General features: G+C 37.4%; 1 protein-coding gene across 1 annotated transcript; it reads left to right on the plus strand.

Moving 5' to 3' along the window:
* The first annotated feature begins 8,542 nt into the window (after nucleotides 1-8,542).
* Nucleotides 8,543-10,220, plus strand: LOC119522747 (L-lactate dehydrogenase A chain). Its single transcript, XM_037821368.1, has one exon. The coding sequence runs from the start codon at nucleotides 8,637-8,639 to the stop codon at nucleotides 9,633-9,635; it is 999 nt and encodes a 332-aa protein (XP_037677296.1). The 5' UTR covers nucleotides 8,543-8,636; the 3' UTR covers nucleotides 9,636-10,220.
* Nucleotides 10,221-11,653: the final 1,433 nt, after the last annotated feature.

Genomic DNA, 11,653 nt, shown 5'->3' on the forward strand with positions numbered 1-11,653 from the left:
GCCAGAATTCAGCAGCCATGAATGTCAGCATTACCCCATACATCAACTGTTAAGGAAGCTGAAAAAGAGATCATACTTTAATTAGAGATATGAATGAAAGGGACTTGGTTAGGCCTAGGGTAAATCAGACTAAAGGGAAAAGGATGATACTAACTGTGTTTTAAAACTTCAACTTCTGTGTGAGACCAAAGGGAGAGATATTTATTTGGTGCAAATTCTGTATTTTCTATAGCATGCTATATAATTTAACTTGTATGATAAGTTTATACAAACACCATAATTACATGGAATCTTGAATAGGGAGTGAGATCTGGTTGGTTTGTACAGCTGGGTGTGAGGGCCCATTATATCCAAGAGTAATTTGGGCAGAGAATAAAAAAGTATTTTCAAAACCCCTTGGGGGACTGGGGAAAAATGTGGAATTATTAAAATTCCCTAGCTGGGGAATTCCTGATATTCTTGCAAGCATTGGGGAGTACAAGTTTAGTAGGTTGAACCCTTGATCTTGGTACATTACCTTATGAAGCTTTTCATTGCAAAGGAGAGGCTAAGCCTACTTAAAATTGTGCCTGAGTCACCCCTAGAGAGCCTCTTTTGTTGCTCAGATGTGACCTCTCTCTCTATGCCAACTCAGTAGGTAGACTTGTTGTCATCCCCACTAATGGGACATGTCTCCCAGGCATGTAAATCTCCCTAGCAACATGGGACATGACTCCCAGGGATGAGCCTGTACCCAGCATCATAGGGTTGATAAAGACTTCTGGATCAAAAAGCGGAAATGAAATGAAACAAAATAAAGTTTCAGTGGCTGTGAGATTTAAAATGGAGTTGAGGGGTCATTCTAATGGTTATCATTTTGCATTAAATACATAACCCTTTTAGTTTTTAGTGTATTAGAACAGCTAGAAGGAAATACCTGAAACTATTGAACTGCAGTCCAGTATCCTTGACTCTTCAAGATGATTGTATAACTCTATTGCTTATGCATTGTGACTGTATGGTTTTGAAAACCTTGTGGCTCACACTACCTTTATTCAGTGTATGAACAGATGAGTGGAAAAATGAGGACAAAAAGTAAATGAATAATAGGGGGTAGGAGGGATATGGAACATTTTTGGGGTTCTGTTTTACTTTTTATTTTATACTTATTTTTATTTTGGGGGCAATGAAAATATTCAAAAATTGATTGTGTTGATGAATGCACAACTATATGATGAGGCAGTGAACACTTGATTGTGTGTTTTGGATGATTTTATGGTATGTAAACATATCTCAATAAAGTTGCATTTAAAGAAAATCAATGCCCATAGATCTGAGGGTCTATTTCTTAACTCACAATTTTATTCCATTGATCAGTCTTTCTATCTTTATGCCAGTATCATGCTGTTTTGACCACTGTGGCATTATAATAAATTTAAACTTAGGAAATGTAAGTCCTCCTACTTCATTCTTCTTTTTCAGTATGTATTTAGCTATTTGAGATCCCTTTCCCATCCAAATAAATTTAATAACTATCTTTTCAGAGTCTGCTAACAAGGTTGTTGTAATTTTGACTGGTATTGCATTGAATCTGTAGATCAATTTTGGTAGAATTGACAATTGCCAATATTTAGCATTCCTATCCATGAACACAGAATGCCTTTCCACATATTTAGGCCTTCTTTTATTAATTTTAGCAATGTTTTGTAGTTTTCTGTGAACAGGTCCTTTACATCCATGGAAGAGATTATTCCTAGATAGCTGATTCTTTCTTTATTTACTTGGGAATATTCTTTTAATTATGATGTATTTAAGAGCAAATTGACTAAACATGTGTTTTTATATTTGATAATATTTCATATTGGAATTTCTATTTTGGATAGATTAATGGAAAGTATGCTTATGTGAGGATATAAAACACATTTGGTTTCTTACATTCTATAACAAAATATAAAAAGCATTATTTGTGAAACCATGCAAATAATGTATACACATTAAAAACGTGGTTTCACATCTTCAGAAACTTTTCCTTTGCCAATATTAATAAAATATGCATTGACCTGAGGATTGTGCTGTTATTTTCCAGCAGATGGAGACAAAATATTTAAAGTATCTCGTAAACATACTTTATAATATAATTAAAAAATTCTTATATGCTGATTAAGCATTGCATTGACCTTCAAAGTGACCTTTCAACTCCATTTGAAATCTCTCAGCCACTGAAACTTCATTTTGTTTCATTTCTCTTCCCCTCTTGCTCACTAAGACTTTCTCAACCCCATGATGCTGTGTCCCAGGTGCACACCCAGGAGTCATGCCCCATGTTGCCAGGGAGATTAACAACCCTGCTAAGTCATATCCCACATAGGGATGAGGACAGTGAGTTTACCTGCTGACTTGGCTTAGAGAGAAAGGCCACATCTGAGCTCAAAACACATTCTCTATGGGTGACTCTTAGGCACAAATACAAGTATGCTTAGCCTCTCCTTTGTAGCAACAAGCTTCATAAGGGCAAGTCCCATAATCAAGGACTTGGCCTTCTAAATTGGTAGTGCCCAATGCTTGTGAAAATATCAGTAATTCCCCAGGTGGGGAAGTTTAATATTTCTGCATTTCCCCCCAGTCCCTCAGGTGGGCTTCGCAAATACATTTTTATTCTCTGCCCAAATTACTTTGGGATGTAGCAGGGTTTCATACTAACCTGTATAAACCAACAATATCTCACTCCCTATTCAAATTATGATGCTTGAGTAAACTGACCATACAAGTTAAATCAACTGATGTGATAAAGAAAATATAGATTTTGGACAAAGTAAACATATCTTCCTTTGATCTCATGCAGAATTTGAAATTTTAAAATATAATCATTATTGTCCTTTACCTTTTAGTCTGACTTGCCTTAGTCCAAACAGATCCACTTAATTTGTATCTCTAATTGAACTCCAAACTCTTTTCCAGCCAAACAGTTGCTGTATAGGATAATAATGACATTCACGGCTGCCAAAACCAGCTCTGAGTTTCAGGTATCACACAGATACTCAAAGTTCTAGAGACAGACCAGGTAATACACAAAGAGCTCAGCATCTCCGAGTTTAGTAATAACCATTAAAACTCAGGAACAGATGTGACTGCTGTAAGAGCTTACAATCTAGAGACCTTTACAATAAGACTTTCCCTGATAAACTGTCTTTGTCCCTGATGGGAGGTGAGAGGAATTCTAACTGCTGTTTTTGTGTTCCTTCTGTTCTGTGTGAGACTGAGTGAGTGGGATGGCAGAGGGACCACTTGCCCAGAATGGAGTTCTCCTACCTTATATCACTCTTCTTCTTTAATTTGGTATCTGTAGCATCCTTCTCCCACCCATACACTCCTCCAGATTTCCAAACAAGTCAGGCTTTATCCTCCTTTTTTGCTGAATATCTGCAGAGAAGTTTTTGGCAGCTGTTCACATTGCCATGTTAATAACATCACCACTAATGGTTGATTCTTTAAGTTGCTATTTTGAATGAAGTTTTTTTTAATAGCCTCCTTGGATAGCTAATAACTAGCCTATAAAAAAAACATTGATTTTTGTGTTTTGATTTTATATCTCAGCATGTTGCTGAAATAATTTATTAACTCAAGTAGCTTTGTCATAGTTTTTTCCCCCCCAATATAGGATAATGTCATCTGCAAATAATGTGTTTTATATCTCCCTTTCCAATTTGGATGCCTTTTATTTCATCAAATTTATTTTATTTCATCAAAATTAAAAACTTTTATGCCTCAAAAAGCTTTATCATAAAAGTAAAATGACCTCACAATGAGAGAAAATATTTGGAAACTCATATCCAATAAAGGTTTAAGAACTAGAATATATAAAGTAATCCTTCAAGTTAATAGCAAAAAGACAAATAACTCAATTAAAGCATGGGCAAAATACTTGAATAGACATACCTCCAAAGAAGATACACATGATCAGAAAGCTCATGAGAAGATGCTCAAAATCTTTAGCCATCAGGGAAATGAAAATCAAAACTACAATGAGATAACATTTCAAACCCGTAAGAATGGCTGCTATTTAACAAACTGAAGAAAAATTTGTTGGAGAAGATGTGGAGAAATAGGAACACTCATTCATTCCTGGTGGTGATACTGTAGTCACTGTGGAAGACATTTTGGTGGTTCCTCAGGAAATTAAGGATAGAATTACCATATGGCACAGGAATCTCATTTTATATATACCCAAAAGAATTGAAATCAGGGACTTGAACAGACATTTGCACACTGAGGTTAATAACAGCATTATTCCAATGGGCAAAGGATGTAAATAATCCAAGTGTAAATCAATTGAGGATGAACAGAATGTGGAAAGTGGAATGTACATAAAATGGAATATTTTCAGGTGTTAAAAGGAATGAAGTCCTGATACATGCAACAATGTGAATGAACTTTAAAGACATCATGCTGAGTGAAATAATCCAGACACAAAAGGGCAAATACTGTATGATCTCACTGATATAAAACAATTAGAATAAGCAAAATATTAGAGTCAAAATCTAGAATATAGATTACTGCAAAATGCTGTAGGGATAGGGAATAGAGAGTTAAGGCTTAAAATGTATGGAGTTACTTTTTGGAATGATAGAAATGTTTGTTAATTGATATTGGTGACAGTAGTCCAACAACATGAACCTAATTAACAGTACTGAAATATTTATCTGAATGTAGATAAAATGGGAAATGTTAAGTTTTAAACATAATAAAAGAATAAAAATTTTAAAAAAATCCGAGAGAGTGCACTACACGGTGAACCCTATGTTAAATTATGACCAATAGTTAATTGTATGATTATAAAAGCATGCTTTCATCAATTATAACAAATGTACCACACCAATGCAAAATGTTAATATCAGGGTGGCATGTGGAAATATTGTATTTATAAATGATTGTTCTGTAAACCCTCAACTTATCTAATAAAATATATTTATTTCAGATGTAAAAAATATATATAAGATATAAAAAAGAGGTGCTTGAGAAAGTTTTTCAAAATACATACCCAGAGAGTGACATCATCAACATGGCAATGTAAACAGCTACTGAAAAATTCTTTCCAGAGATTCAATGATATAAGGTACAATTTGGAATTGTTTGAAACTCAGGAGGAGGTATAGACTGGAGAAGGACCCTGCAAATGCTGAACTGAAGAAAGTGAAAAATATCAGGTAGGAATCTTCCATCCCAAACCAGATAATCTTGTCCCTTCACCCTCATTTGGTTTCAGTGTGGGAAAGGCAAAGAATCAGCAGATGGGATATCTCCCACCAGGGACACAAACTAAAAAGTCTCTCATAGCAGTGAGACATACCCTCACTGTTTGAAGATCTGGGAGGCAGGGAAGGACATCTCAAGGCCCATGTCAGTGATGGACAAAAAGACAGAAAACATGGACAGAGACTGTGTTTCCAGCCCTGGGTCTGAAAGCCCTTCCCCTGCCCTTGAGGAAAGCAGCAGCTGGCAGCTGTTTCCTTGCCTAGGGGATGGCTGGAGTACTGGGTCAGCTGAGGTAGTCCTCTGCCACAGGTGGAGCCCCACTTTGAGCCAGATTTTGGCCAGTAAAGTGAGGGCATACGAATCCCATAGTTTCAGTTCATATTTGTAGATGCAGCCTGTGTTCAGAGGAAAAGGAGCTTCTCAGGTCGATTAAGCTACCAAACAGCTCCATCTGCTGGACAGTCCAGAAGGTGCAAGGGAATTAACACTAAAAATATGCTCCAGACCCTTTCTTAGGATGACAAGAGCTGGTCTACACATTCTGAATAGAAACCCAGCCCTGTTTTGGCTGAGAAATATGAAAAACACAACTGTTAAAGCAGGACCCTAAGACAAACCCAGGTCTTGTTGGATGGCAAAAAATCAAGAAAAATAGAGCACCACTGGATGTCAGCAGATTTTTTTAACATACACAGGGAATTTGCTGGGGTGTCCAGTGCCTACCTCCCATTCCTGTGGCAGGACACCATGGGCACCTGGTTTTTTGGGGGGAAGACTTGGGGCAAAGCCAGTCTGACAACTGGCCAGTGAGAAAAACAAAGAGAAGTTAGAAATCAAATAGACTGTGCTGGTTTGGATGTATTATGTCCCCTAAAACACCATGTTCTTTAATTCAATCTTGTGGGGACAATGTATTAGGGTTGATTAGGTTGGAATCTTTGGGTTAGGCTGTTTCCATGGAGATGTGACCTACCCAACTGTGGGCAATATCTTTGATTAGATTATTTCCATGGAGGTGTGGCCCCATGCATTCAGTGTGAGTCTTGATTAGTTAACTGAAGCCCTATAAAATTCACAAACAGAAGGATCTCAGAGCTGCTGCAGCTTAGAGAGACATTTTGGAGAATGCCATTTTGAAATGCAATCTAGGAGCAAGCAGACACCAGCCACATGACTTCTCAGATAACAGAGGTTTTCTGGATGCCAATGACCTTTCACCAGTGAATGTTTACGCATGTTTATGCCTTGTTTTGAACACTTTTTTGGCTGTCAACTATAAATTTGTAACTTTAAAAATCCCATTTATAAAAGCCAATCCATTTCTGGTATTTTGCACAATGGCAGCATAGCAAACTGGAACAACAACAAACAAGAGAACCCTAGGCAAAAGAGAGAAAATGACCTATTGAATAAACTATTTAAGAAAATCAGATGTGTAGACTTAAAAAAATCATGAGTCACACCAGGAAACATGAAAATATGGCCCAGTCAAAGGAACAAACTAATGTCTCAACTGAGATTCAGGGGTTGAAACAACTAATTAAAGATGTCCATGCAAACATGCTAAAACAATTCAAAAATCAAATCAATGAGATCAGGGAAGATATGGAAAAAGAGATGAAGGACATAAAGAAGACATTGGGCAAAGATAAGGAAAAACTCAAAAGTTTGGTAAACAAATGGCAGAACTTATGGGAATGCAAAACAAAATAAAAGAGATGAAACCCACAACAGAGACATACATCAGCAGACCTGAAGAGGCAGAAGAAAGGATTAATGAACTAGAGTACAGAACATCCAAAATCCTACAAACAAGAAGAGATAGGGAAAAGAATGTAAAAATATGAGCAGAGTCTCAGGAATGAAAACATGAAGCACAAAAATATACATGTTATAGGTGTCACAGAAGGAAAAGAGAAGGGAGAGGGTTAGAATGAATAAAAGAGGAAAGAAGCAATGAAAATTTCTCAACTCTTATGAAAGACATAAAATTACAGGTCCAAGAAGCATAGCATTCCCTAAACAGAAATGATCCAAATAGATCTACTCCAAGACCCTTACTAATCAGATTGTCAAATGTTAAAGACAAGGAGAGAATTCTGAAAGCAGCAAGAGAAAAGTGATCCATCACAAACAAGGGAAGCTTGAAAAGACCAAGTACAGATCTCTCAGCCAAAACCATGGGTGTGAGAAGACAGTTGTGTGATATATTCAACATACTGAAAGAGAAAAACTGCAAACCAAGAATCCTATATCCAGCAAAACTGTCCTTCAAAAATGAGGGACAGTTTAAAATATTTACAAATAAGCAGACATTGAAAGAGTTCACGAAGAGTAGACCACCTCTACAAGAAATACTAAAGGCTGTGCTAAAGACAGATAGCAAAAGACAGGAGAGAGAGGTTTGGAGAAAGGTGTAGAAATGAAGATTAGTAGTAAGGGTAAACTAAAATTGTCCACAGGTTATCAGCAGATAGAAAGAGGGCAGAGATCAGGCATTTGATGATGATGGAATATAGAATGTTCAATAGGATTGATTGTATAGATCCAGAAATGGAGAGCACATGTTTTTCCCATTGCTTGGCTTTTTTTTGTTTGTTTGTTTGGAAATGCTTTTTTATTTGATAAAGTATTTAAAAAAAGAAATGGAGAGCACAATACTGTGTGATGGTAGCACAATATTGTAAGTACACTGAACAAAGATATCTGTGAGTATGGTTAAAAGAGGGTGTTTAGGGGCATTTATGACACTAGAAGGAAAGAAAGAAGATACAGACTTGGACTGTAAAACAGTGAAAACAAGAGTTGTGAATGACCATGCCTAAATGTACAAATATAAGAATGTTTTTACATGAGGGAGAACAAATAAATGTCAACTTTGCAAGGTGTTGAAAATGGTATGGTATTGGGAAAAAATACAATCAATGCAAACTAGAGTCAATAATTGACAGTAACATTGTAATATGCTTCCATTAATTTTAATAAAGATGATATACCAAAGCTAAATGTCTATCAGAGGGGATGTAAGGGAGGGAAAATTCTTGGCAATGATGTTGTCATCTGAACTGTTAATGTGTTTAATTTTTTCATTTTTATTTTTTCTTTTATTTTTTATTCATCATTTTTCTTTTTCTTTTTTCATTTTTTTTCCTTTTCCTCTTTCTTTGCAGAAGAATTGGAAATGTCCTCATACAGATTGTGGTGTGAATGCATAATTACATGATTATACCAGGAACCATTGATTGTTTACCCAGGAGGTAACATATGTTCCGTGAATAAAACTGTTTAAAAATAAACAGATGGGGGGTCCCGGAGCTGCCGCTGCCGAGTCTGGATCTAACCACTGCGCGCTGCAGACGCCCGCTCGACGTGTAGTCCCGGTTCCTTTCCATTCCAAGTCTAAAATGGCAGCTCTCAAGGATCAGCTGATTGAGAATCTTATTAAGGAAGAACAGACCCCTCAGAATAAGATTACAGTTGTTGGGGTTGGTGCTGTTGGCATGGCCTGTGCCATCAGTATCTTAATGAAGGAATTGGCAGATGAATTGGCGCTTGTTGATGTCATAGAAGACAAACTGAAGGGAGAAATGATGGATCTCCAACATGGCAGCCTTTTCCTTAGAACACCAAAAATTGTCTCTGGCAAAGACTATAGTGTGACTGCAAACTCCAAGCTGGTTATCATCACAGCTGGGGCACGTCAGCAAGAGGGAGAGAGTCGTCTTAATTTGGTCCAGCGTAATGTGAACATCTTTAAATTCATCATTCCTAATGTTGTAAAATACAGCCCGAACTGCAAGTTGCTTATTGTTTCCAATCCAGTGGATATCTTGACCTATGTGGCTTGGAAAATAAGTGGCTTTCCCAAAAACCGTGTTATTGGAAGTGGTTGCAATCTGGATTCAGCCCGGTTCCGTTATCTAATGGGGGAGAGGCTGGGAGTTCACCCATTAAGCTGTCATGGCTGGGTCCTTGGGGAGCATGGAGACTCGAGTGTGCCTGTATGGAGTGGAGTGAATGTTGCTGGGGTCTCCTTGAAAAATCTGCACCCTGAATTAGGCACTGATGCCGATAAGGAACATTGGAAAGAGGTTCACAAGCAGGTGGTCGACAGTGCTTATGAGGTGATCAAACTGAAAGGTTACACCTCCTGGGCCATTGGGCTATCTGTGGCAGATTTGGCAGAAAGTATAATGAAGAATCTTAGACGGGTACATCCAGTTTCCACCCTGATTAAGGGTCTCTATGGAATAAAAGATGATGTCTTCCTTAGTGTTCCTTGCATCTTGGGACAGAATGGAATCTCAGACATTGTCAAAGTGTCTCTGACTCCTGAAGAAGAGGCCCGTTTGAAGAAGAGTGCAGATACACTTTGGGGGATCCAAAAAGAGCTGCAATTTTAAAGTCTTATAATGTTGTATCATTTACTGTCTAGGTTACAACAGGATTTTTGTTGGGGATTATGCATGTTGTCCTTTTTATCTGGTCTGTGATTAAAGCAGTGATATTAAAATGACCTAGGGAAAACATCAATTTCTTAAAGTTAGAAGTAGGAATAATTCATAAAACCTCACAGCTATATCCTGATGCTGGATAAGATACTAGTCTTGGATAGTCCCAAACTGGTTAGTATAAAATAGTTCACCTCTGAGGCACCAGTGCCAATGTTGCACATGCTGCAATTGTCTTTCAAACCAGAAGAATGCATGGTTACTATGTATTATATACCTTCTGGTTACTTAATCCAAAATGCCTAGTCCAACTTCTTTCCCCCCCATTCAGTCACATCCTGGACTCCAATGTATAAATCCAATGTTGCATGTTTTGTGCATAACTGTTCTAAACGATCTTGTTTTGTGTACCAAATGTATCAAAGTGGTGTACACTGCCATGTAATGTAAAAAGAAAGACTACCTGTAAACAGTGCAACCAACTATCCAAACGTGTCATACCATTTAAAACACCAAATAAACCATGATCAGTGACTACTCTTAAAAAAAAAAAAAATAAAAAAAATAAAAATAAACAGATGGATACAAATTTGGGAGAAAATGTGGAGAGAGGGATGTACCTATTCACTCTTGGTAGGGAAGTAGAGTTTTGTAGACCATCTTGAGGGCAGTTTGGTGAATCCACAGGGAGCTAAGTATGGGATTGCCATATGGTCCTGCAACCCAGTTAATGGGTATATACTTGGAAGAACTGAGAGCAGAGACATGAACGGACATTTGCACACTGTTGTTTATAGTGTCAGTATTCATGATTTGCAATGGATGGAGGTGGCCTAAGGGTACATCTACTGATGAAAGGAATGGGGAACTGTGGTGTATACACACAATGGAATATTGAGCAGCTAACAGAAGGAATGAAGTTGTGAGGTAGGTGAATGGACCTTGAGTACAGTATGGTGAGTGAAATAAACCAGAAATGAAAAGGCAAACATTATAGTGTTTCAGTTATATGGACTAATTATTAAGTGAAAATTTTGAGAATTGAATCTGAGAGCATAGATTATCAGGGGAAGGCTTATGGCAAAGGCTTCTAGATTGCAAGCTCTTACAACAGTTGCATCAATTCCTGAGTTCTAATGATTACTATTAATTCTGAGATGCTGAGCTCTTTGTGTATAACCTGGTCTGGCCCTGTAACTTTGGATATATATGTGATGCCTGAGACTCAGAGTCAGAGTTTGGCAGCTATGAATATCAACATTACTCCATATAGCAAATGTTAAAGAGGTTGAAAAAGAGATCAGATTTCAATTAGAGTTATGAACAAAATGGACTTGGTGAGGAATAAGATAAACAAGAGTAAAAAGTAAAGGAAGATATTGATGGTTCTTTAAACTTCAACTTCTTTGTGAGACCTAAGAAATAGATGTTTGTTCGGTGCAAAATCTATATTTTCTGTAGCACAGTATACAATTTAACTTGTATGATCAGTTTGTTCAAATACCATAACTACATGGAACTTGGAATAAGGAATGAGATCTGTTTGTACAGGTTAGTATGAAGCTCTGATACATCCTAGAGTAATTTGGACAGAAAATATAAATGTACTCACAAAGCCCCCTTGAGGGACTGGGGAAAAATGTGGGAATAGTAAACCACCACACCTGGGGAATTACTGATAATCTCACAAGCATTTGGGAATACCAATTTAGAAGGCTGAGCCCTTGATCTTGGGGCTTGCCCTAATGAAGATTGTTACTGCAAAAGAGAAGTGAAACCTACTTAAAATTTTGCCTAAGAGTCACCCCCAGAGAACCTCTTTTGTTGCTCAGATGTGGTCTCTCTCTTTAAACCAACTCTGCAGGTAAACTCACTGCCTTCCCCCTTACGTGGGACATGACTCCCAGGGATGAGACATGTCCCAGCATCATGGAACTGAGAAAGCCTTCTTGACAAAAAGGGGGAAGAAA

This window comes from Choloepus didactylus, chromosome X (genome assembly GCF_015220235.1).
Source record: "Choloepus didactylus isolate mChoDid1 chromosome X, mChoDid1.pri, whole genome shotgun sequence".
NCBI lineage: Eukaryota > Metazoa > Chordata > Mammalia > Pilosa > Megalonychidae > Choloepus > Choloepus didactylus.